Source organism: Colletotrichum godetiae (assembly GCF_030913485.1).
Source record: "Colletotrichum godetiae strain CBS 193.32 chromosome Unknown BDP55scaffold_28, whole genome shotgun sequence".
NCBI lineage: Eukaryota > Fungi > Ascomycota > Sordariomycetes > Glomerellales > Glomerellaceae > Colletotrichum > Colletotrichum godetiae.
Genome location: NW_026851276.1, coordinates 572,080 through 595,780, shown reverse-complemented (window position 1 = coordinate 595,780; position 23,701 = coordinate 572,080). Strand labels below are relative to the sequence as shown.

The 23,701-nt window shown below is 50.9% G+C and overlaps 11 protein-coding genes across 11 annotated transcripts; 4 read left to right on the top strand and 7 right to left on the bottom strand.

The window, feature by feature from the left end:
* Nucleotides 1–443: 443 nt before the first annotated feature.
* BDP55DRAFT_716923 (uncharacterized protein) lies at nt 444–1,773 on the bottom strand (the record flags this gene model as incomplete). The annotated part of the gene is made up of 3 exons (XM_060578356.1): nt 1,212–1,773; nt 1,068–1,155; nt 444–935 (listed from the first exon to the last, which is right to left on the bottom strand). The coding sequence occupies exons 1-3, from the start codon at nt 1,391–1,393 to the stop codon at nt 444–446; spliced, it is 762 nt and encodes a 253-aa protein (XP_060428046.1). The 5' UTR covers nt 1,394–1,773.
* On the top strand, nt 1,078–1,776 carry BDP55DRAFT_668895 (uncharacterized protein; the record flags this gene model as incomplete). Its single annotated transcript, XM_060575260.1, has 2 exons — nt 1,078–1,155; nt 1,212–1,776. A coding segment is annotated over exon 2 (251 nt), but the record flags the coding sequence as incomplete, so codon positions are not given.
* A 971-nt stretch (nt 1,777–2,747) lies between these two features.
* Nucleotides 2,748–3,585, bottom strand: BDP55DRAFT_747257 (uncharacterized protein). Its single transcript, XM_060580569.1, has one exon. The coding sequence runs from the start codon at nt 3,295–3,297 to the stop codon at nt 3,046–3,048; it is 252 nt and encodes an 83-aa protein (XP_060428044.1). The 5' UTR covers nt 3,298–3,585; the 3' UTR covers nt 2,748–3,045.
* Nucleotides 3,586–5,878: 2,293 nt separating this feature from the next.
* On the top strand, nt 5,879–8,012 carry BDP55DRAFT_196686 (MFS transporter). The gene is made up of 8 exons (XM_060565917.1): nt 5,879–6,162; nt 6,224–6,428; nt 6,484–6,587; nt 6,642–6,814; nt 6,896–7,163; nt 7,233–7,443; nt 7,512–7,543; nt 7,597–8,012. The coding sequence occupies exons 1-8, from the start codon at nt 5,971–5,973 to the stop codon at nt 7,882–7,884; spliced, it is 1,473 nt and encodes a 490-aa protein (XP_060428043.1). The 5' UTR covers nt 5,879–5,970; the 3' UTR covers nt 7,885–8,012.
* A 122-nt stretch (nt 8,013–8,134) lies between these two features.
* BDP55DRAFT_555401 (carboxylesterase) lies at nt 8,135–9,852 on the bottom strand (the record flags this gene model as incomplete). The annotated part of the gene is made up of 3 exons (XM_060569492.1): nt 8,135–8,668; nt 8,735–9,324; nt 9,384–9,852. The coding sequence occupies 3 exons, from the start codon at nt 9,850–9,852 to the stop codon at nt 8,135–8,137; spliced, it is 1,593 nt and encodes a 530-aa protein (XP_060428042.1).
* Nucleotides 9,853–10,173: 321 nt separating this feature from the next.
* Nucleotides 10,174–12,354, bottom strand: BDP55DRAFT_613348 (major facilitator superfamily domain-containing protein). Its single transcript, XM_060571224.1, has 6 exons — nt 12,089–12,354; nt 11,872–12,022; nt 11,712–11,805; nt 11,441–11,658; nt 10,699–11,382; nt 10,174–10,636 (listed from the first exon to the last, which is right to left on the bottom strand). The coding sequence occupies exons 1-6, from the start codon at nt 12,310–12,312 to the stop codon at nt 10,544–10,546; spliced, it is 1,464 nt and encodes a 487-aa protein (XP_060428041.1). The 5' UTR covers nt 12,313–12,354; the 3' UTR covers nt 10,174–10,543.
* A 1,062-nt stretch (nt 12,355–13,416) lies between these two features.
* Nucleotides 13,417–15,163, top strand: BDP55DRAFT_555261 (PhoD-like phosphatase-domain-containing protein; the record flags this gene model as incomplete). Its single annotated transcript, XM_060569474.1, has 3 exons — nt 13,417–13,500; nt 13,570–14,793; nt 14,876–15,163. The coding sequence occupies 3 exons, from the start codon at nt 13,417–13,419 to the stop codon at nt 15,161–15,163; spliced, it is 1,596 nt and encodes a 531-aa protein (XP_060428040.1).
* A 463-nt stretch (nt 15,164–15,626) lies between these two features.
* On the bottom strand, nt 15,627–16,200 carry BDP55DRAFT_730176 (uncharacterized protein; the record flags this gene model as incomplete). The annotated part of the gene is made up of 2 exons (XM_060579658.1): nt 15,627–15,852; nt 16,142–16,200. The coding sequence occupies 2 exons, from the start codon at nt 16,198–16,200 to the stop codon at nt 15,627–15,629; spliced, it is 285 nt and encodes a 94-aa protein (XP_060428039.1).
* A 985-nt stretch (nt 16,201–17,185) lies between these two features.
* BDP55DRAFT_747244 (methyltransferase) lies at nt 17,186–18,715 on the top strand (the record flags this gene model as incomplete). Its single annotated transcript, XM_060580568.1, has 4 exons — nt 17,186–17,852; nt 17,908–18,144; nt 18,226–18,528; nt 18,591–18,715. Exons 1-4 carry the CDS (start codon nt 17,657–17,659, stop codon nt 18,713–18,715), a joined length of 861 nt encoding a protein of 286 aa, XP_060428038.1. The 5' UTR covers nt 17,186–17,656.
* A 1,121-nt stretch (nt 18,716–19,836) lies between these two features.
* BDP55DRAFT_769823 (uncharacterized protein) lies at nt 19,837–20,427 on the bottom strand. The gene is made up of 2 exons (XM_060581073.1): nt 20,244–20,427; nt 19,837–20,192 (listed from the first exon to the last, which is right to left on the bottom strand). Exon 2 carries the CDS (start codon nt 20,085–20,087, stop codon nt 19,845–19,847), a length of 243 nt encoding a protein of 80 aa, XP_060428037.1. The 5' UTR covers nt 20,088–20,192; nt 20,244–20,427; the 3' UTR covers nt 19,837–19,844.
* Nucleotides 20,428–21,301: 874 nt separating this feature from the next.
* Nucleotides 21,302–23,585, bottom strand: BDP55DRAFT_555177 (uncharacterized protein; the record flags this gene model as incomplete). The annotated part of the gene is made up of 2 exons (XM_060569464.1): nt 21,302–21,335; nt 21,397–23,585. 2 exons carry the CDS (start codon nt 23,583–23,585, stop codon nt 21,302–21,304), a joined length of 2,223 nt encoding a protein of 740 aa, XP_060428036.1.
* Nucleotides 23,586–23,701: the final 116 nt, after the last annotated feature.

Here is a 23,701-nt window from a genome sequence, read left to right as displayed (position 1 = left end):
GAAAAGAACATAGCATGGATGAATTGCTTGGTGAATCCAAAGTCCTGAATCTGAATGTTCGGAGACTTTGGTCAACCGTTACCCGAAACACCCTCGGGATAGGAACCATAGAAACCTTTAGTCATGATTGGTCGCCTCAACTTCACTGGAACATTAACGTATGTTGAAGAAGACGGAACCTTTGAGAAGCCAATAGTACACACATATTCTCCATCACTGGCCCCTTGCTGGAGATCATCTTCGAGCCCCTGTCTACCTCGGGTCTGGTTTTATGCACCCCATATCAATTTACTCCGCCCTGGATCTCCAACCGATGGACAGATTCTATGAGAGCATTCCTTTCTAAAAACGAATGTGAACGAAAAGATATACTTTTGCTCTTCCGCATTATTATTTTGAAGCTCAGAATCCGCTGCCCAACCCTTCTTTTTATCAGCCTCAAATCAAACGAAGATCAAGTCAATAATCAACGCCACGCCGCCCAGCCCAATACCGAAGAACAAAGCGTGCCGGTAGCCATCTACCAAGTCGGAGTTCTCAGAGGAAGTGTACTTCTCCATAGTTCCAGCAAATCCGAGACCCATGCTCTGACCGTAACTGATGATAGTGCCAATCAGGGAACCAGCTATCCCTTGGTGCTCTGGCTTTACAGAGTTGCTCGCAAGGATTTGAGCTGCTGAGAAGATGAAGTCCGGGCAAAACGTCATCAAGATGGTTGCCGGAACCAATTGAGGCCAGTAGGATTGCAGCTCTGGTATCGTCACCACAAGTATTGTTGAGACTATGACGCATAATACGCCAGTGACCAAGATGTGCCGAGCTAGCGTGCGTGGGATCAGCCAAGCTGAAAGGATAGCCGCCACTGCACCCAAGACGGTGAGCAGTATGAGTGCAGCCGATGACAGGAGGGACGTCCAATTCCGAATGGTGAGCAGCTACACGATCATGTACCACAACAAAACTCCAAAGGACATGAAGGAGAGAATTGACACCGTTATGAGGCTCAGGAATGATGGTGCGGTCAATATGTTGAATGGCAAGATTGGGTACTTGGCAAAGTTTTGTACCCTGAAGACGAAGGGGATCATGTGAATGACTGAGACGAGGAGAATTGAGTATTCGTACGGCTTAATCCAACCGACTGAGGGAGCTAGGCTGGAGACGACGTCAGTGAGAGTATGTAGCAGAAACAGTGAAAATGGCAAACTTACTTCCAAACAAAGTTGAAAAGAATCAGCCCGCCAACACCCAGGTAAGCACCCAGCCAATCAAAATTAGCCAAGCCCTCAGATGAAGGAGGGTCTGGCGGTGTAATGGAAGCAGTCGGTACAAATACGATAGGACCAAGTGTCGCCCTACATCTGTAATCATTGACGAAGTCGGTGAGAGGCATTTAAGGACGACTAAAGCCTACAACAAGAAGAGGGGCCACTTCTAGTCTGTGAGCTGAGAAAATACCACCAAATACACCTCCACCAGCAGCACCGATCGGTGACATAGCTCCAAAAATTCCCATAGCTATGTTACGCGTCCTCCCAGGTGGTATGTTGATTCCCAGGAGTGCAACTGCATTGGGTACCACAAATGCGCCTCTAGATCCAGCGAGACCGCGAGCGATAGACAGACCGACGATTTTTTGCATGAAGCCGCTAATAAGGTGCCATAACACCCACCATGCTTCTGCGCCCAGGAGTGTCCTTTTGTGGCCTAAGATAGATCCCAATCGGCCTCCAGCAAGAACAAATGCTCCTTGCGTAAGTCTGCGCCGTGAGTAAATGAATTTGGAATGCGACTTACGGATAGGAAGTGGTTATGTAAGTTGCTACGTCTCTGTGGATGCCAGATTCATTGGCGATGGGAATACTAGCAGAGATACCTGAGCCAAAAGTATCATCTGGCGTTGTATGAATTCAGCGGCGGCATGATGTTGGTGAACATGGCCCTGGTAAGTCTTGCTTATTTGTACAAGCTGTATCAGGGCCATTGCAATTATGAGCCCGGGCTTTCTTGACGGGCTAAGCACGTCAGTTTGATTGGGATCCATGCAGTTCCGCGGGCTATGCATTCGAGTCATGGCCGTTGATCTGCGTTTCCCTTTCGAATTTATTTTGGAAATTCTGAGTCGGGTTTGTAGGAAAAGGATCGGCTACCCATTCATAGATTCATGGATAGGCTGATATAGTAAATCTCCTGGCTTTCGGTAGAGCGGTGATCTACGGTGTTCACGACGAGACGCCTGGCGTTGACGAAGCCTGCGTTATTACAAATATGACCGCTAATGACTACTCTGCATTTGCATGATTCTATCCAAGCAAAGCTCCGCGTTGACTCTAAGGCATGGTGGGTAAACAAGGTAAAGTCACATTTACGATTACGCATCAGTGACGTTGTGCACTAAACAACGCACATGGAGAAAGTCGTTTCACCGCCCAAGATCACGTAATTTTCCCGACTGAATAGTCAGCGCCCATCGAGGACACATTGCACTGGGTCACCTGCTGAATCCGCTCTAGTAGTGTTGAGTTGTGACATGTGAAGACCGGTCGATATAATCTTTTTATCTTTCGAAGTTTCTGTCGCAATGAACATTTCTATTTTATTAATGCTCGAATGTACGAGCGACAGACCAATTCAACATACTCTTAGCCGGGGCTAGTAAAGACGTCGGTTTCGGCAAGCTCAAGCTCAACACGATCTGACTTCATTCTCAATGAAGGCGTACGGATAAATTTCTATGGATTTGTTAAGGACCCTTGATGGTCCTTCTTCACGGCTTTCCCGACAACTCGAGGACTTGGACTCATTAGGTGGCCGAATTCTCAAAGACACACACAATCGTATGCCCTACCTTCCGCGGCTACCCATCCAACAACATCACCACCGTCGAGCAAACTACCTACCATCTGTCAACCGTGGTTGTAAACATTTTGGCTATCTTTGACTATTTCAACACTACCAAGGCAATCGTCGGCGGCCATGACTCCGGCGGCGCAGCTATCCAACTGTTGGCACTTCTCCACCCCGAGCGCGTCTCCGGACTCATCATCATGACCTCACCCATCTGCCTCTCTTTACGAGCTGATTCATCTCGACAAGGGGCAGCAAGAGTAGTCTGCCTATACTATCCATCACATTCAATATTGAAAAGGGAACGACAGAAACCTGGCCGTCGTGCTTGATGGCATCAAGGACGACGAGCATAGCCACGGCATGTATGATTATCTGTCCGAGTCGCCAATGGAAGGCACCTACGCCTGCTATAGAAACAAATACCCAGGTTCCCCTTATGGCCAGCATGTTGATACTTCCGGTAAAAGGAATAAGGTGCCCACGCTCATTACCTGGGGTCTTGTAGATCCATACTTTTACTAAAGATGTTGGATGGAATTCCGAAGTATTCTGAGAATACTGTTCGTCTTGTCACGTCGCCAGGAGCAGGTCATTAGTTGTGCCGGAAACAGCCCGATAGGATCAACTAAGAAATTCGGTCTTGGCTACAAGTTCTTGGCAAACATAATCGAGCAAGATACCTCGGCGCTGAGCCACATTCAGGAGAAGAGCTAGTCACAAATGGAATTATGACTTGTATCCGTCCTTGCTATTGTCATTGAATCGGACCAATACCTCAGACTCCTCAGTGTGAAAGGTTCCGGGCTACTTCGACTTTCAAGGAGAAACCGGGGTTGAGGCATTATGATAAAGCCTGCAAAATCTTTTTGCATCACTGCGGAGAAGCGGCAGAAACGAGGCCATTCAGACTCAAGTACCTCGGTGATCAAGTCTGAAGGCGAGGGATCTCATTTCCCAACGTGTGAAGCATCTTTCAGTCCAATCTTCAGATTTGCAGGTGTTTCGTATTGAATCGGGAATTTAATGAATTACTACCTCACACAGTGAGTATTTTCAAGTGCTTGCGGCAATATTTAGAAGACCAGGAGGTGGCGACCTGAACCCTTAGCTGGCTAGACCTAAGGTATGCTTTTCCGAAGCCACCAACCGCTCGAAAAGCACCTTCGCCCTCGCTGGATGGCGTGGTGTGGCTCGGGTACGAGCCCATATCGGTGCATTAGCGGTTCCAAATGCTCGGAATTGACGTGTCTCTTGTGGTGGTTGTGTATTCGCGGGTACTCGAGGACAAGGCGGAATCGTTGGTGGATTATATTGGACTGGACGGGCACCAATCTCAGAGCAACTGAGAGCTGTCACTGAAGTTACGTTGGGCCAGATACTCAGCCAAGGTTTCAGAACACTCGCGCACTAATTCAGATGTATTTTCTTGGCAGGCATGTCTATACCTGCTCGGCCTCGATAGCGTGTACTCATATTCTATTCTAAGAGCCTTTGCGAAGTATGTGAGAGCTTGCTGGAAGTCAAAGTTCTATGCTACAGAGGCGTAGAAATCTTGCGGAACTGTGATCATGCGGGGTTGCATGCTGGATCTCTGTGCGCTGCAACCTCGTCGAAATGGTTGGTAAACAGGGGTCACACGATACCCCCTGGAGAGTTCTCCATGCAAGGCCGCTCCCAATGGGGCGAGTTGGAAGCCAATACCCAAAGCATTCCTTCATGTTGAGAGATCCGGGGTCGTCTGCAGTAACGCGGAAATGGACACGGTTGACAAGAAAACACGGGAGCCGCAGTGGACTGAGGCGGCTATTGTCACTCCAGCACTCACCCAGTATCGTTATGTTGAATGCAGGAAATTGAGGGGTCAGTGCTCGCGGGTCAGCAGTCTACATGTTGATTCCAAGTAAAGCTATTCCGAACGCATGGCAAGCTGCGGGGACACAGATGACTGAGACTCTGGACGAACACCTTCGTCAGGGTCCTAGAGGGGTGCGTTCCCATTCGTTCCCGGAACTCAACGGCTGCGGCATTGTGGGGTTTTCCGATGGATCCAGAGTGATTGAGAGAAACCTCATCTGCTGATTGCCCTGTTGCTCTTGTGGAGCTGATAGTTGGTGACCAACATCTTCCCACACGACGGAGTTGATGTTTGTGAAACGTTTCCGTACCTAAAGGGGCTTTTCCGTGCAAGCCTTTTCCGCGATGACCTTGGCATGTTGGCAGAGGCGCATGGGGGCGCTATGGAAAACATGTGTCTCGACGCCATCAACGCCAAGCTCTTGTGAGTTGGGTGGCAGGGACCGACAGGGGACCACCATGGCGGGCGCGTTATCGCGCGCGGGATGCGGTGAGTACCGACCTCCAACCGTAGGAACCTGGTATTCGCGATAACTCTTAAGGAAGCCTTAATCATTGCCTAACTTCCTAGCAGGCAGGCATTTCTTTGATAGCGTCGAAGGAGTAGTACTGCGGACAACAGCTTGAGATCTAGCGACAACGACATGGTTGTGAAGGAGAGAGGCATCCCGGGTCGTAAGAATGAACTTTGGTTTTCGACCTTGGCTCTACGGGAGCCCAGAAGCCTGAGAGGCAGGCCAAGGTGCTAATCAATTTTAGTCCCCGTCCGCCGAGACTTGAAAGGGGCGCCTCCAGACTAAATATGCGAGTTCTGGTTCGGATTGTGAACAGCTCTTCCCAAAGTCTTGGCCTGCTTCCCCTTCCCCCGCACTCCGCACTTCGCACTTCGCGGAAAAGCCGTCGTACGGTCGTACCCCATTTACCCCATGGGGGATGCAAGTTGTTTCTCCACCGATTATGCTCATCTGCCTCCGCGCTTATTGACCCGAGAAGATGGCTGCGAACGTCTTGCCGGCCGAACGAAGGTTGTGATTGCGAGGTAGGATTTGAGGGTATATATCTGAGCTTCCTCGAACCTTGATCCAACCTTGAGTCTTCAGCCCACGGACTCAGAGGACGACCACCCTTCACTTCCAGACATTGAAGAAGGTTCGCCGGCTGGAAATCTGTTCAACCTATTATTTCTTTGATTGCCCATCACTGCTCCTTAGGCGATTATTCGTTTTCCCGGCGAGTGCGGCTACGCTTACAACATACAAGACAGAAATGGCGCATAACGAGAGGCCTGTCTCTCCACAAGAGAAGGTTGCCGTCAACCAGATGGAGCATGTCTTGACTACCGACGACCCCGCTCTCATGAAGCAGCCCGTTATTGAGAAGGTCGATGAGTTCGGTGCACACACTAAGACAGACCCGAAGGAGATTGCCTTGGTGAAGAAGATCGACTGGTACATCCTGGTAAGTCAAAAGAATCACGATTCTTCCCAGAACGACATGAAGCTGACCGAAAATGAAACAGCCCATCCTCTGGTTGATGTACTTCCTCAATTTCCTCGACCGAAATGCGATGATTAACGGCAAACTCAATCACTTGGACAAGGACCTCAAACTCAAAGGCACACAATACAACACATGTGTCTCCATCCTATTCGTCGGATACCTTTGCGGACAAGTTCCTTCCAACATGATCCTCAACCGAGTTCGCCCTTCATATTACATGGCTGGTAAGATGGCCCATAGACAGCGAGCGAAACAAGTACTTACTGTGGTCACCTCAAGGTTTCATGATGGCCTGGTCCATTGTTAGTCTATTGACCTACAAGTGCCACGACTTCGGAACGATGCTGGGCTGTCGCTTCCTGCTTGGAATTACCGAGGCTCCGGTAAGAACTTAGTTCAACCCTCGAAATCGAGTTTTCCCTGACATCAGATGATAGTTCTACCCCGGTGCGCTTTACATGCTTAGCATGTTCTACACCAGGAAGGAGATCTCAACCCGCATGGCTATCTTTTATACCGGCAACATGGCCGCTAGCGCTTTCTCTGGGCTCATTGCAGCTCCCATTTTCTCGGGAATGCAAGGCGTTAAGGGTCTCTCTGGATGGCAATGGTAAGTCTCCTAATGGGCATCCCTGGCTATTTTCGCCCCAAAGCTTTTCGAAATGTAGTTCTCTGATCGCGTCCAATGCAGGCTCTTCATCATCCAAGGAGCCGTCTCCATCCTTGTCGCCATTCTTGCCTTCTTCCTCTTGCCTGATAGCCCCCTTAAGACCCGCTGGTTGACAGAAGAGGAGCGCCAGCTGGCTCACACCCGAATCTACAACGATACCACCGACCGTCGCGAGGGCACCAGTGTCTGGACGGGTCTTCGGGAGGCCTGCACCGATTGGCGAACATGGGTCTTCTGTCTCATGGATAACCTCCATCTCTCAGCGAACGGATTCAAGAACTTTTTGCCCGTATGTGCCTCCTTCCTTCACAGAATCTAATGCTTTTCACGGAACCCTAGACTGACTTTCGTCATGCAGACTGTTGTCTCGACACTCGGTTACAACACCACCGTCAGTCTCGTGCTGACCTGCCCGCCCTACGTCTTCTCCGCCTTCTTCTCCGTTCTGGTCCCTTGGTCATCTGGAAAGTACAACGAGCGAACGTGGCACATTACCATTAGCAAGCTTATTTTTTGCATCGGTTTCGTCATGGGAGTTTCGTCTCTTAACATGGGAGTTCGTTACACCGGTAAGAAGCCTCGAGCACTTCTCTATCTCACACTTGCTCAGTAATTGAATGCTAACGTTGAGCAACAGGTATCATGCTATTTGTTGGAGCTACATATGGCGTAAGTGGAAACAACTTCAGTCCTTTCCGCACAGTGTACTAAATACTTGACAGGTGAACAACTTGATTCTCGGCTGGACCTCGTCAGTTCTCGGTCAAACCGACGAAAAGAAGGCAGTTGCCATCGCCATGGCCAATACTCTTGGAAACGCAGCCAGCATCTACACCCCCTATCTCTGGCCCGACTCTGACAAGCCTCGATTCTTGACTGCCATGCTTGCTAGCATTGGATTCTCTATCGGAGTTGTTATCTGCGCCTGGGGCATGAGGTTTGCGTTGATGCGCACTAACCGCAAGAAGAGAGAGGCCGACCCCAATGCCTCCAACTTCTATGTCTACTGAGTGTAGAAATAGAGTATTGCGGACCGTGGGAGAGAGGATCTTGGAAGGCATCAGGTCTGAAGTACTGAAGTAAGGTACTGCGGGAAGTTGAAATCACCTTATTTGAGCGACTAGGAGATGTGTAAAATTTAATAATTACAATGTCTCATCCAGTCGTATTGAAACTTGACTACTTGACTTCCGAATGTGCACCTTTGAACTACCAATGCTGCAAATACAACACATTGGAGCCACAGTGAGTGATCAAAGCTCAGGAAGAGGGTGTCGTAGTTCCCAACGCTCCCAAGGTGATCGTTGAACACGGCGCATCGTACGTGCTTGGCTTGACGAACTGAGGCTCAGGGTCATTGTCAACTGCCAGAAGAACCAGTGATTCCTCGTTCGGGTCGAATTTCGGCCACCCGAGGACTGAACTCAAACCATCGACTGGATCATTGGCGAAAGTTGCCCAAGCGCTCTGCATAAGTGCGGTCGTCTTCCTCTGGGCATCTGACGGCTGGATCCCACTCACGTCCCCAGACGCGCCGAATATCATGTGCAGATCGACACCGTGATATGCCCCACTTGTCGGAAAGAGTCGTGTGTTATCCCAATCTCCAAAGTAGCGGTATACCCACGCCGGAACTTTACAATCCAAACGTGCCTGGCCTTGGTGTGAGTTTGGACAAGTGAAGGATTCCAGTAGAAATGATTCAACTTGTGCCGGAGTCGGGACAACGCTATTGCCATATGCTGGAATTCTGTAGTAACCATCTTCATTGTTGTTGTTTCCAAAGAGAATTGGCTACAACTTGATGATTAGATACCTCTCTAGGAGATCAGTGGTAAAGACAGGATGCTGGACACTCACCAGTTTGGCAAATTTGCCAGATTTTGTCAAGAACATATAGTCAGGAAAGACAGTCTTGTTGTCTACCGAAGGGTAGAATGGTGGAATACCTCGAAGAACACTGCTAGAAGACGCCGGCCTGATAGCAGCGGCAGCAGCTTTGATGTCCTCCCATTTCCGACTTCGCATGCATCCCATAGAGTCGGTGGTATTAGTACAGTTCACAGCCGCCACTACAGTATTCCAATTCCGCGCAGTTACATTTGGGCTGTTGAGCGGAAAGCTAAATGCATTCCCAGACGGTGCGATGAGACCGTTGATGATGGGATCTTTGATGTAAGCGTATGACCAGTAGTCCACAGCTACACCACCGGAGGATTGGCCCGCGATGGTGATCTTTGCCGGGTCTCCTCCGAAGCCGGCAATGTTGTCGCGGACCCATTCCACGGCCGTACGTTGGTCCATCAAGCCAAGGTTCTGAGGCTGACCCGGGGCCCCGGGGAACCCGAAGACGTTGATACGATAGTTGACTGTGACTATGACAACGTCCTGAGCATCCGCGAAGTACTTTCCATTGTAGAAAGGGCTGTTCGTGTTGCCAATGGCAAAGCCTAACAAATCTCGTTAGTGAATTGCCTGACTCAGAGTATTGCAGATTCTGGTCACTTACGCCCACCGTAGAAGAAGACAATGACTGGTTTGGCGGCTGTCAGAGCATTGCCTGTAGGCTTTGTCCAGACGTTCAACGTCAAGCAGTCCTCACTTTGAGGCGTCCCAGCAGCAGAAGCAAAGTATCCAATGATGCGTTGCGCTTGAGGAGTCATGTCCGGGTAATCGACTTGGCGAGAGGGCGAAAGTGGGCAGTCGAAGCCGAAATTAGATGCCTCATACGACCCGTTCCCTGCGAACCTCTGCGGTGGAGCAAACCGCAAGTCGCCGACTGGAGGCTTTCCATAGGGAATGCCGAGAAACTCGAGAACATCGGAGCTGTTTGACGCCGGGTGGCCTGTAATCGGTCCATTCGAGGTCGGCACCGTGTGCAGGTCTCTGGCATTCCATCTGACGGTTGACAATCCAGTCGCGTAACTGTCGCTCAATGCCAGGATGGCCAAGCACTTTACCGCCAACAGAGAATGCATTTTCGTGGAATGCTAGAGAGAGAAGCACTTGTCAGAACACGATATGAATCGAGGCATCATCATCTTCTTGTCTTTTTGCTGACGGATCTGCGTCTCGCTTACTGAAGTTTTCTACCCCTGTATCTTCCATAGATGGCGGCCGCTGGCGGTCCTCCGCAGGCTAATGCAGCTTCACCATGCCGTTTGTCCATGCCGCTAATCTTACCACGGAAGCCATCCCCGTAGCTAGCTTAATCGCGCCGATCGTGTTCAACGGTGTTACCCACCGAAAAGCACGAGCTCACGGTGTCATTGGCCGCGTTGCAGCGGCCAAAGGCAAGGCTCCAATACCTATGAGAGAAGGTTGCCAATATCTTTAGGTCTCAGAGTGAGTCTGTTGTTGAGAACATATGCTGAGCTGGCACCAATGCAAACGTTGGAAAATACTTCCAGGATACTCTCGGTCTCAATGAGAACCATTGTTGAAAGTTAGACCTTACGGTTGTTCGCATCGAAAGAAACCCATCGATCATGTCCGACAAAGATACGACGACCTTGCTTCTGAAATATCCTCACTTCAGCTAAAAGAAGTGGAAGATTAGTTCTGGCATACTTATATGTTATTTATCATTCTGAGTCCAATTTCGGTGGGATGTAAGGACACATCCCCTTCTCAGGCTTTCTTAAGTAATTCCAACAGCCTGGACCGAGATCACGCCTTGAGTCCCATCTGACTAGTGTCGTAGCCATTGGCTTCAAGATACTTCTTGAAACGAACATCTTCATCTTCCAGATGCTTGGGAGCCTGGCCAAAAGTCAGAAAGGGCTGCTGAAAGGTATGAAATCGAGAATCAAAGAGGAACTTACGTCTGGGATCAGGAACCACACACATAGAGTACCGACGACCGAAATGCCACTCCCAATGAGGAATATTGCCTGCTGTCCCTTCAGCTTCTCATCAAAGCTTGCAAGCGCTGCACTAAGCGCAGTCGTGCCGATAGCAGCGCCTGCCTTGCCCACAGCAGCCGCGAAGCCCAGAAAGTGGCCTCTGAGCGGCGTGGGAAAGGACTCGCTCGATACTAGGAAATTGCAATCTCCAGGACCGACGGACAGGAAAGTCTGAAACAGGCCGTAGAGGGTGACGAAAAGCGGGAAGATATTATTGAGTTGAATCATGCTGCCACCGATGGCGAAGCCCAAAACGCAGACAATGGACCACCCGAGGGCGTAAGTTTGGCGACGGCCGATGCGGTCCATCAGCATCGCGCCGATGAAGGCGCCTGGAAGGGCAAAGGCATTGATAAGGGCGGACCAGCCAATTGACTGGATCATTGTCTGCTGAGAAGAGAAGCCTGATACCAGCGTTGGTGCAAGTAGGTTAAAGGGGTACACGACGGCGTCGTAAAGAAACCATGCGCTGCAGCATCCGAGGAGTGGCTTCCAGTAGAACTTGATAGCGAGACGATACGGTATGTTGCGCTGAATGGCGTGTTTCTGGTACTGCTGTGAATCGACGAGTCGTAGCCGGAAGAAGAATATAGCCAACGGAAGCTGGTTGATTGTTAGTCCATGTCGTACCTGTATCTCAGGTTGGTATGATTTGACTGACAAAGATCCCGATTCCGAAGCATATGCGCCAGATGCCATCACTGGCCTGGCCATTGTAAGCCGCGATGACGATCAAAGAGACGATACTGGATCCGACAAAGCCAGAGATGATAGCAGCGTTCGTGGAGACGGCGACAAGCATTCCGCGTTTCCTTCGCATGGCCTCTGTGCTGTCGGCACACTCCAGAGCCTGCGAGGTGCAGACTGTGTACTCTCCTCCTACATCGCTGTTAGTCTTCAAGCTATCGATATGGCTGGCACAGGCAGCTTACCAGCACCGACACCCGCAACACCGCGGCCTATGACCATCATCCAAAACATGCCCTCGATAGAGGCTCCATGGGCAGCAGTGGCAATCACGATACCCTGAGTGGCTATCAGTAAACGCTTTCGGCCCCATTGGCAGTGGTCGCTTGTCAGGTGAAAAATTACCAAAACCAAGAAGAGAGTAGTCAGAATAATTCCAACTCGCCGGCCAAATTTGTCAATGCATAGACCAAAGATGAGCATGCCAAAAATGTCGCCAATGAGAATGGAGTTGGAAAGCCTAGTCTTCACTGCGTTCGTCATCTGTGTCGGATAACTGTTGAAATTTGTCAGTGGAACATATTTTCCAACAGCATTGCTAGCGCTCACGTGGCAGACTCACAGCTTAGCCAGAACAGTGTTCATGTATCCGATGATCTGGATGTTGTATCCATCTGAAAACAATGCCACACCCTGAACCAGCACGTCGAGCTTCCCAGCGGTTCTGGCTGGAGAAGTAGGCTCCTGAGATAACGAACCATCACTTTGAGAAGACACTATGACTCCTATATCCTTATTGGTGGCATCGTCAATAGTGTCAAATACTGAGTCTGGCGAAGACTCCATGATGGATGAGTGTGAGTTCAATAATGATTTGGAAATGTACTGTTACAAAAGCCCCCCCTGGATTGTGGACCGCCTGTCTATAAGTACTGCGGATGTCTGGTGTAAGTTCGTTACGAGTGCGTCGCAAGCTCCCACGTGGAATCCTTGTTTTCGACCAAGTTCTTTGGACGCATATGGGTCCAGAAGCCACACACTCGAAGGATCAAACTGTTGCGGTTTTCCATTCAGACTCATCCTCGCCCAAGCGCATTTTACCGAACTATCGGCATTTACAGGAAACACAATAGTTCTCTCAACCATTCGATGCGCCATGCCAACCACGTGCACTGAATTGAACACCACAGTAGAAGTCATTTCCAAGGCGTCACGGCAAAAACGCCCGGAAGATGCCCGAAATGTGGCAATCAGCGGGTGCTCTCTGAAAAAACGAGTCGCAGTTGCCGTATTCCAGTCAAGACAACAACTGTATGTTGCCGACGCCGTAGGAACAAGCTTTGATTAGCCCATGAAGTTTGTGCTCGGAGCTTGGCCGTCAACGTTTCTTAACGGTAGATTTCCGCCTTCGGAGGAAGAAAACTGGTCATCCCATGGGCCTCCGATGCCCACGTGCTGGAATGCGATCGTCTAAGACGTCCATCGGAGTGGGGCCCCGTTCCCGTGGTCCACCGACAAGCTCCCGGACGCCACTCTTGTCTTCCGGGCAGTGATAAGGGACTCTTTCCGAGTGAGAAGATGCACTTGTCTCGGGATCACGGCTTGAGGGATCCATCTTGCGATCGAATCATCCGACCAAGAGTAATACCTGTGGCATAGCACGTGTTTAGACAACTGGAAGAATGATTGCATCTTGATGAGGAAAGCGTTCATCCCTCAAGCCCGCTTTGGATCCTTACCATGACCGTGGTCCCGGGTCCATCACATAGCAGCAGGGTTGAGTGGAAAGTTTATCTTTGAACGAGCTTTCTTGGACGGTCTTTCTTGCCTGTGCTTGGAGTCGATCTAAACTCGGTGTATGGTCTCATGAGTTCTGAGAGGCACCGAAGATATCGAACTCATCACGACCACCTAGCAAACTCACCATTGCCACATCGCGAAGACATCAGAATGGTTCTCGGTGGCGTTTTAGAGGCCATTTTGGCAGTAGCAACTCTCAGTCTTAGGTTGATGACAATCTTATTCACAAGATTCGTGAGTTCCATCACGTCCCATGATTCTTTCATCAAGCGGTTGATGAGCTTTACTCTGACGATCAAGCAGCATCCCCTCGGGAGAAGATACCTAAGTCGCATCTATGGGAGTTGTGCGTTATACACAATTGCTTTACTCATCAGATGCCTATTGCCCAATTCGAGACGGGCTACGAGGAGACATCACTCATGGCTGCTCCTGCTCTTGGGCTGGGTTGATCGTTCATCACCCGTTGCATCTTCGGTTACGGTTCTGCTCAATATCCTGTCACTAGGATCCGTTTGGGACTTCATCTACAGAGGAAGCCTACTCCACCAGAGCCACGATCTCTCTTTCTCTCGGCTGGGCTATGTGGATGAAAGCACGGCGCGGATCGTGATAAGAGCGCCAGCTCTCTCAACAATTTACGTCAATATCAGTTGGGCTCCTTCCAATGAAGATAGCCAGGCTACCATGTCGCAGACAATTTTGATCACTGACCTAAATGACCACACGGGAACATTTCTGCTCGACGGGCTTGAGCCAGACACGCCGTACACCTACACCACCAATGCCAGTCACGCCGGGTCCTTCAGGACCGCAGCCCTCTCGCCCAAGCGATGGAGTCTCATCTCAACCAGCTGCATCAAGCCCTTTTATCCCTACAGCCCTTTCGATCATGGCTTGCGCATCAAAGGGCTGGAGTACCTAGACCAGCATGTCTCAGCGAACCAGCCAGACATGATGCTCTTCCTAGGCGACTTCATCTACATCGACCTGCCCGTGGCCCTCGGCTGGTCACCAGAGCACTACACCACCTCGTACCGCCAAGTCTATGCCTCGCCCAGCTGGTCACCCGCGCTCCGATCCACGCCGTGGCTGCACGTCTACGACGACCACGAGATCATCAACGACTGGGCGTCGAATGAGACGGGTCTCTACCAATCCGCCATGAGGCCATATTGGTCTTATCAAGGGCACGCGAACCCCCCCTCGCAGTATGGCGTCGGTAAAACACACTACACCTTCCCCCGAGGCGACGTTTCGTTTTTCGTCCTAGACACGCGGCGCTATCGATCGGCTGAAAACATGGCCGACGGGCCTGCAAAGACGATGCTTGGCACGGCGCAGCTCGATGACTTGCGAGAGTGGCTTGAAACAGAAAAATCGTGGAAAGTTGTGGTTAGCAGCGTCCCATTCACGCGAAATTGGAGGGGTCCCGATTCGGCCGATAGCTGGTCGGGATATCTGTGGGAGAGAGACATGATCTTGGAGATGATGAGACAAACGGACGGAGTTATCATCTTGAGTGGGGTAAGCTGGTCTCCGTTTGATCGACTTTGCTAGAAATTTCAATAGTTTGCTTGAGCTAATTTTTTGCTTCTTTTTTGACCAGGACCGGCATGAGCACGCAACGACGATCTTTCCGCCCACCAGCGACAAGGGTGGTAAGTCTGTGATTGAATTTTCCACCTCGCCCTTGAACCAGTTCTATGAACCCTTCGATCGGTTCCATAGACAGATTGAGGACACGGACATTTCCGTGTACTCGCATCCGTGGGGAAATTCAAAGTTTGGTCGAGTGTCGTTTGACACGTCAGAGGAGGGCCGTTGGAGGGTAGACTATGAGCTTATCGTTGATGGGCATCAGGTGTGGAACTACACGTGGGAGTTCACCAGGTGATCGACTGCCTCATTACCGAGTCCGTGGGGTAAAAGGATCATCAAGATGTGCACGCAGAGAAGTAGGGGTTCATCTTGAAAAGTTTGCATTCATCGTGGCTTCAATCCGTTGAACCGGCGTTCCCCTTCTTGCCTTTGAATGTCATTGCCAACCCTGAGTCCTTCCGATCCCTAGGTCTTGCTCCCGTCCTCCAAATGTTTTCCGTCCCGATCAAAAAGAACCTTCCAAACGCCCACTTCCTGTCTCATTCTCCGCCCAAACTCCTCGTCGTTGTACCCTAGATCGCATGTCTGAAAGCATGCGTAGAATTGAAGTTGAAAGTGGTTCGTGGTGTCAGGCCCTCAGTATTGGGGGCCAGAGCCGCGGGGTAGAAAGTGAACCGTCTCGGACCCGTGTCCGATAGAAAACGGGGCGACGTTAATTGCTCGTGTAGTGTTTGTCTTTGGGAAAAGGCGCTGACTCTTTAGACGATAGGCTGCAGAACATCGCCCTCGGGGGCAATAGCAGGCTCGTCTCTCTCAATGTTGCCGTGAACGCCGGCTCTGGCGTTGAGGTTGTACTCGTGGCGAATGATGTTGTTCATCGGGGTGATGGCAGCCTGCGTAGCTCCGAAGAGGGCCGCGGCGATGATGTAAGCAATGGATGTCTTCATCTTGTGTGTGGAAAACGGCGTCGAGCTATTATCGGTCCTGTGTTTTCGTCAAAGGAATGGATGTGTCTGTTTGTCGAGGTCAACTCGAAGGCGAGGCAGGACAGCTCAACCGAACACTCTCGTCGATGTCGTAGGGACTGATGGACACGAACGCAGGAACACGAAACACTTTGCTGGTGGTGGGATGAGGGGTCTCCGAGGCTTATTAAAAAGGCCCGGCACGGCACGGCACACCAACAGCCACGGACTGATGTGACTGTGATGACTGTGTGAGTGTTCCTGTCTGTACTCTGTAAGATTGTGACAGTCTCAATCAATCATCAAACCTTGACTGTCTTGAAGTGGAGCCAATGAGCATGAGAGATTCGGATCTTCGGACGGTCATTGCAGGAAGGTGGGAGCGGGATCAGCTAGACTGACTCGCTTAAGGAAGCTCGCCATGCACAGAAAGATTTGCAATAGAGACATGGAAACAGCCCTACAGTAAATGTTTGCTTGGCTCACAGCTGTGCCTCTTGAGCCCTGTCTCCCTTCCTGTCATTAAAGATGTGCCTATCTCCCTCTGTAGACTACCGTGTTGCAACCCTGGGCTCTTTGCACGCTACACCAGGGATGGCGTGACTTTGCTTATTTAACTCAAGATTGGGCCTAACTGTTTCAAGTATACGCAGATACGCACGTCGCAGGAGCATGGATCGCCCGCTTGGCTCGGCCGATGTGACACAGTGTTGTAACCTATCTGTCCCCCCCTCCAAAATCACGGCATCGAGTTGGGTTGCATGAGAGGCCCTTGAAGAAACTACTTTACTTGGATCGCCCGAAGAATGACATCGATGTGTCCGGGTCTTCAGTCGTTCTCGTTCCTGATCTTCGCCGGGGAGACGCCGGACGGCCCACGGAGTCCCGAGTGTGAGCACGCCCGGCGGGCCTTTATTCCCGAAGTCAATTACGGATACTGAACATCAATCATCAATCTATCCATCCATCCTCCTGGCATCAGCTAGTAGATACTCGTACCAGAAGAAACAAACCTCGGTAGTTCTCCACGTTCTTGCTTCCGTACAACTCGCGACTGGTTGTAATCTGCTGCGTGGCCCAAGCTGGCAGACACATGTTTAATTGTGTCTCGGAGAAGCAAACATGGGCGATGGCCCGCACCTAGAACCCGCAACTCCGTCCCTACCCTCCCTCACGTCAAGTTCCAGAACATACCGACGCCGTCATCCGCCCTGCATCCATCTATCAGCCGCCACATTCGAATCGCACGAGCTCGTCCAGCCGCGCTCATCATTGGAGACCGAATATTACTGATCTTATCGGATGTCATCGTGTTCGTGATATCTGTAACTTGACGTGCCCAACATCGCTATCGCTATCGCTATCGTCACGCGATTGATACGCGAAGCTCGCTTGTTCGGCCTTTACAGCTTCCCTTCTGTTTCCTGAATCCTGTCAACAGAATTTTAGCCTTTGATTGTTGCTGAGTAGACCTGTCAGCCAGTGACTCGATTTCATGCCGAAGCCTTCTAGACATTATGCATAACTCGGAGTGAGCCAAATGCGGAAGTCTGCGAAATCTAGATCTTATACCGCCTTTACAACTGCCTTCCAGAATAGCCTTTAAACTTCAGTGTAGATAAAGAGCTTGCCTGATTGTCAATTTTTGCCGATGAAATATGCCCAGCAGACACTGGGGAGCTTGTGATCGATTGAAAATGGGACGATGGAGATTCATTTAATGATCTCAACCTCCGTGTAGTTCTCAATGGCTTCAGGTTTTAAAGCATAAAAATCAAATTCTCCATCGCATTGTATACCTCTTTCTTAGAACAACTGCCAATATGAGTAGCCAAAAGGGACAGAATGGCCAGGCCGACAACCAGTATCTGGCCATGGTAGGCGATGTCCAGGCCGAGCTGACGCGCTTACAAGTCCAGCATCATTGGATCCAGATGTGCCTCAAGGATAAGATCGTTTTCGCGCCGGTTGATACCAAGAAGGACGGCATCAAGATCCTCGACATGGGTTGCGCTGACGGTATTCCAACCTCCCTCTGCACTGTGAATTGGTCTTCTGATACGCGACATCACAGGAACACTGCTACGGGACCTGCAGAAGCAGGTTCCACCATCCGCGCACATGGTCGGCGCCGATGTTTCAACCATTTTCCTGCCCACGTCAGCTCAGGGCAACATCCACTACGTAACCCACGACGTTTGCGATCCACCGGCCGGGGATCTTAAGGGCCAGTTCGATCTGACCCACGTTCGCAACGTTCTCCACAGCGCCCACCGGTCCGGCGTTGAGCAGGCGGTGGCGAACCTGGCCAGTAAGTCGTGGGGTGTTCACTATTTTGGTTCGGGCTGCGGCCTGGTTAGTTACGCGCGTGCTCTAGTCTAACTGATGCAAGATACGTTGGTTCCGGGAGGCTGGCTGCAGGTTATGGAGCTGGACATTACTCCAAGCCAGCCAAACCAGCCCCAATCTCTCAAAGATCTCATTCACATCATTGGGTCCATGTTTGAAAAGCAAGGGATGGATCGCAACTACGCGTCCAAGATTCCAGAGGCTATGAAGATGGCCGGCCTACAGAACGTCAGGGTTGAGCGAGTTGAGTGTGGGATTGGTAAAGTTCATGGGGATGAGGCAGCTATCAAGTCTTCTATCGAGCCTTTCATGCACACGATCCCCCTTGTCACCAAGAACACCCAAAGTAAGTTGGCGAGACACAAGTTGTCATTGTCATATGTTTCACCTTACTGACCATGAACGCAGTGTTGGTCCCAGACATGGATCCGGCAATTTATACAAATTTGGAGGAGAGATACACAAAGGAGATGACTGAGCAGGGCGGCATTTTCCCAGCAAACGTCTTCTTTGCTCAAAAGCCCGTCGCGTGAGTTAGAGATGTATAGAAAGAGCTTCCTGGCTCGCTTGACCGATCTTCCTGCGTGACTTTGTCCTTGTTTGTGGCATTTACATACGTGGGTCATGATACAGACCAGGGTTGTCTTGGGGGTCCTCGTAGCATGATTGTAACATGAAGACATCGATGAGCTCTCGTGTCGTTTGTATTTTATGGTCAAAACCAGGACTAAAGATATTTCGTTGATTATTGCAATCGTGCAGGGTGTTTCCCATTCCATACATGAGTAAAATCTCTCAACTAAAGCATCTCCACGACATCCCCTCAGCAGATGCCACAAGTCCTATCCTAACTAGCATGACCATTTCATATCATCTCAAATTCTCAATCAATGTGCTCCCCCTCTCAGCAGGCCGTAGGAGGGGCAAACTCGTAGCAAGTCGAGCCACTGCAACACCAGGCCCAGCCATCACGGCAGACGGTATCGGCAGGCTGGCACCCCGCAGCTTGGCGAGCGCTAATGGCCTCAGGAGCGGCGAAGGCAACTGACGCCGCAGCAACAAGAACAGCAAGGCTGATCTTTACCATGTTGAAACTCGAGATACTGAGCTGTGAGTTGAAGATAGAGGGAAAAGTGGGTGATGGTCTGCAACGCTTACAATATTTGAAAAGTCAAGTCTTTGGAGAAAGGGTGGTAAGCGAAAGTCGAGGTCAGGTGTCACAAGTTCTCGCAAAAGAGATTTAGAGGCAGATGTTCGGTTGCAGGTTATATTCAAGCACATCAGCTGATGGAAGGACGACAAGGAGGACGTCCTCTGTGCTTACTTATAATGTAATACAATCTGAGCCTTAGTCTTGGTCTTACACGAAGCTTGTCTGATCAAGGAAGGTGCAATTGAAGGATCGCAGGATTATGCTTGGCACAACCACAACATGGTCGGCAACGTATAATATCCAGTCATTTCTCAATCCTGCAATCGTATCTGTTCTAGAGTACAAAATGCCAAGTCCGAATGGAATTGTTGTAGCTGTTACGGGAAGGACCTCGGACTGGTCTAGGCGGGTCAAGGTAATAGGTTACGTGGGTAATAAGTGTAGAATTTCCCGAGGACGTCAGCCCGAAGCCAACTGACATTCAATACAGCAACACTCTTGAGGAAGACTTAGAGATTAGAAGGATTCAAAATGATGTCAATCATTACTCGACTATATCGGTGAATCGCAATATTACGGGAGTATTCCCTTACTGACTTCATTTCAACATTCAGATCGACATCATTAGCATGGAGAAAGATGATCGAGAGAAGATAAATTGTCAAAAGGGTACAAAACCGCTTTATATGTCTTGATGTTTTCCCAAGGAATGATTCCTCAGTCTTGCTTAGGTTCCTTGACAATGTTTGCATGGTGACCCGTCTGCGTGTTCGCACCACTATTGGAGTGTTCTTTCCTCTCCTCCTATTGCTGCTCTGCCATCTGCTGCTTGGCCTCGGCTTTGCTGGAGGGCTCCTCTGTTCATCGTCAGTATCTGGGCTTGGCCGTTAAGCTGGAACATGACGTACTGAAGGTGTCGGCTTGAGGCTGACATTGAGGCATGTTTGGAAATGCGGGTTTCTTGGAGATGAACAGTGATGTCGAGAAGCTTAAATACCAGTATCTTACAACCAGAAGACAGCGTCATAATCTCATTCTGGTTCTTAATTTCAAACTCTCAGAACTACTGTGTCACATACGCAACCGGAAACTTCAACCCCGTTTCAATTCGACAACCTCATGATCTCATCTATATCTCCTCAACTCTTTGCAATAGCAGTAGTTTCGTGACCCGCATTGCGTGTATCGAGCTTCACTATCGCGGCACATGTGTGTCTACAGTGACGCCAACTAATGGGTCAACATGTGGGAATTGCGGGAGCAAACATCGCCCAGCAGTGCTCAAGTTGCCAATGATCACAGGTCGGGCGAGTTTCACCGACGAGATTGCGGGTCACGTCTTCATCGAACCGGAGAAAAGTCTCCTAAGCTCCAGCAAAGTTATAAGACATGCGAAAGCCGCATTAAGAATGATGCATGACTTCATTATGCACGATATTCAAGCATTACGAAGCTATGGTGTCACTCTTCCTGGAACTATTACGAAGAAGTACTTAACGCGCTGAACCGATGAGGAGGCTTATGCCCAAAGCTTATCGCTACTGCTCTTCTACGTATTTCCCACCGAGAACTACCTTGACTCGACAGCTACCGTGGTTGATACACCGCGAATATAGGATGAGCAGTCGGGACTGTCCGGTGCTAGAATACTAAATGGTCGGCCACCAGCAAGAGATCAGTTCATGGGTCTTTTCAATTGATTAGCCTAAGCTTTCTCAAGTCTAGGCATACAGGCGAATAATCCCGCGGAAGTCCATAGATGTGGCTTTCCGAGGAAACCTCGTCAAGTACGTCCGATTATACAAAGTAGATAGTGTTCTTTTCTATGCACGCTTGCTGATGCAGGTTTCCAGATGAGACTCTAATATAACGCCCCGGAAAAGTGTGATGTAAACGGTAACGAGAAGAAGAAGGAAAGAGAGATAAGATGAACGTCTGGCGGATGTGCCCTTATTATCTGTAATCCTCAATGATCATATCCAGCACCGCGCTGCCATGGACTGTGCGTGTTAAGTTAGCAAAGGTCGGGCAAAAAACATGTCGGAATTAAGGACAACTCACCTATTGTTGTTTTGGGATCGAAACTCATGGATACTGCGCGCAGATCCGTTCCCAAACGGACTCGGCGGCGGGAAATCGCTCGCCGGTGACCGCGGCGGGGCCGGACTTTGAGATCGTAATGAGCGGTCGGCGGGGAACATGGGTACCGACGGGCTCACGGCAGGCCTGGAGCCCGGCGAGGGTAGATATGACATTTCGTGGGTATCCCCACGGCTGTTGAGATTCGACGTGGACACGTGCAGGCTCATGCCACTCTCGGTGGCCTTCTCCTCGCCGTAGCGCAGCGACTCGCGGCGGTACGGGTTCACCTTGTCGTCTTCGTCGAGATCGAGGAGCGACTTGCCCTCGGTGCGGTCACCCTTTGCGAGGATGGAGGGATCGTTGAGCTGCGTAGGGCCCGTGCCGGTCGGTTGGCCCTTTACGCGCCAGAAGACGAGGACGCTGGAGATGAGGACCATGAGGAGGAGGACAAAGGCGAAGATGACGTTTACGACGAAGAGGACTACGCCGACGGCGCCGACGACGATGCCAGGGGTGTCGAAGACGTTTGTGAAGATGAGGAGGAAGACGGAGTTGATGAAGTTGATGGCGTAGATGGAGATGTTGAAGGAGTTTGTGCTCTTGTCCATGAAAGGCTTGAGGACGCTGACGGCGATCAGGGCGGCGGCTTCGATGACAATGAGGGCGATGGCCTGGGCGACGCCGGCCTTTTGACCGAACGCGATGACGGCAGACTTCAGGAAGATGTAGGCGATGAAGGGGATAATGAAGTAGTACGCAGAGGCGCGGTACTGGACATAGAGAAAGCCCCATTTGTTGATGATCTGAGGATTAGAGAAAAGAACGTGTGCGGGGTTCTGATGGGTGAGAATGGACTGCTTCGCGATCAGAATCACCTTCCACGAGGCCCAGATGAGCGTAAAGAGGGTGCCGAGGAAGAAGAAAACGGCCAGGACGACGAGGGCGGCCGAGTCGATCTGGGTGAATTCCCACAGGCACAGGACGGCGATTTGCGGGAACCCGATGAGGTTGAGGCGGAACAGGACGCCCTTGAGGGTGGTCTTCCAGTCGCGGCGGAACTCGACGAAGCGGTCCTTCTTAGACCATCCCTGCTTCACGGCGATTTCGGTACCGTATCGGAACGCTGCGATGATGAGAACGGTGAAGATTATGAAGAAGCAGTAGACGATGAGACCGGTGAGGAACAGGTTCGTCGATTCGATCTTTGCCCTGAAGGCTACGCGCTGGATGCCGTACACGATGTAGGAGCCGTTGTCCTGGAGGATGTTTGCACGCTTCGCAAGGGCGTTGAGGCCGCGCTTGACAGGGCCGATACTGTTGACGATTTCGAGAGAGCGTTTCGAGACCTGCACCGAGATGCCGCTCAATGAATCGAATAGTCGCGCCGCCTCGCCGCCCGTCGAGCGCTGGTACCATGTGCATAGCGTCTGCATCCAACCCAGTCTGACGACACCCATGGACCACTGAAAGTTCTGTGTCCAGGCCTGCACGATGGGCGGCATATCGACACCCGAGAGACCGACAAAAGCCTGGGCCTGGAAGTATCCGAACAGGGAGAGCGCGTTCGCTGCGAGATGTGCGGCGGCATCGGTGTGGCCCATGGCGGAGATGATGCCGGCAGACCCGAGACCGAGGCCGGCGATGACGGCGGTGGCCCATTTGACGCCTACTAGATCGACGGTCTTGCCGTTGGAAAAGTCTGCCTCGACGCAGGCGACGGTCGTGTTCGTATCGGTGAGGTTGACGATGGCGCGGATGGTGGCGTCGAGGTCGGGGATGGTGTAGGCGATGCCAGGCACCTGGTCGAGCTTGTCGCCGATTTCGAACGAGAACTCCATGTCGATCTTGCCGGGCTTCATAGGGCAGAGGCCTTGGAGGTCCATGGTGCACGGGTCTATCGTCATCTTGAGGTACTCGTAGCCGTAGATGCGCAGGGCGACGTCAAAGACGGCCTTGCCTTCGACCGAGACGACGGCGGCGATGTTTGCCATGACGGAGCCATTGTTGGCGGAGACGACGACATTGAATAGACTGGCAGAGAAGTCGGATTTCTTTTGGCAGTTGTTGAGGGACGAGGACTGGAGGATGCGGTCGGCGTATGCGGAGGAGGGGAGGAAAGCGGCGAGGAGGGTGTAGATGAGAAAAGGAGCGACTTGGGTGAGCTTCATGATTATTGCTTTAGTTTAGTAGTAACGAATGTGTGTTTGTTGAATGTATGTTGTTTCCCGTCAGAGATGTCTGGTCGCAGGCATCGTCAGCTTGCGATTGGAAGCACCCTACGATG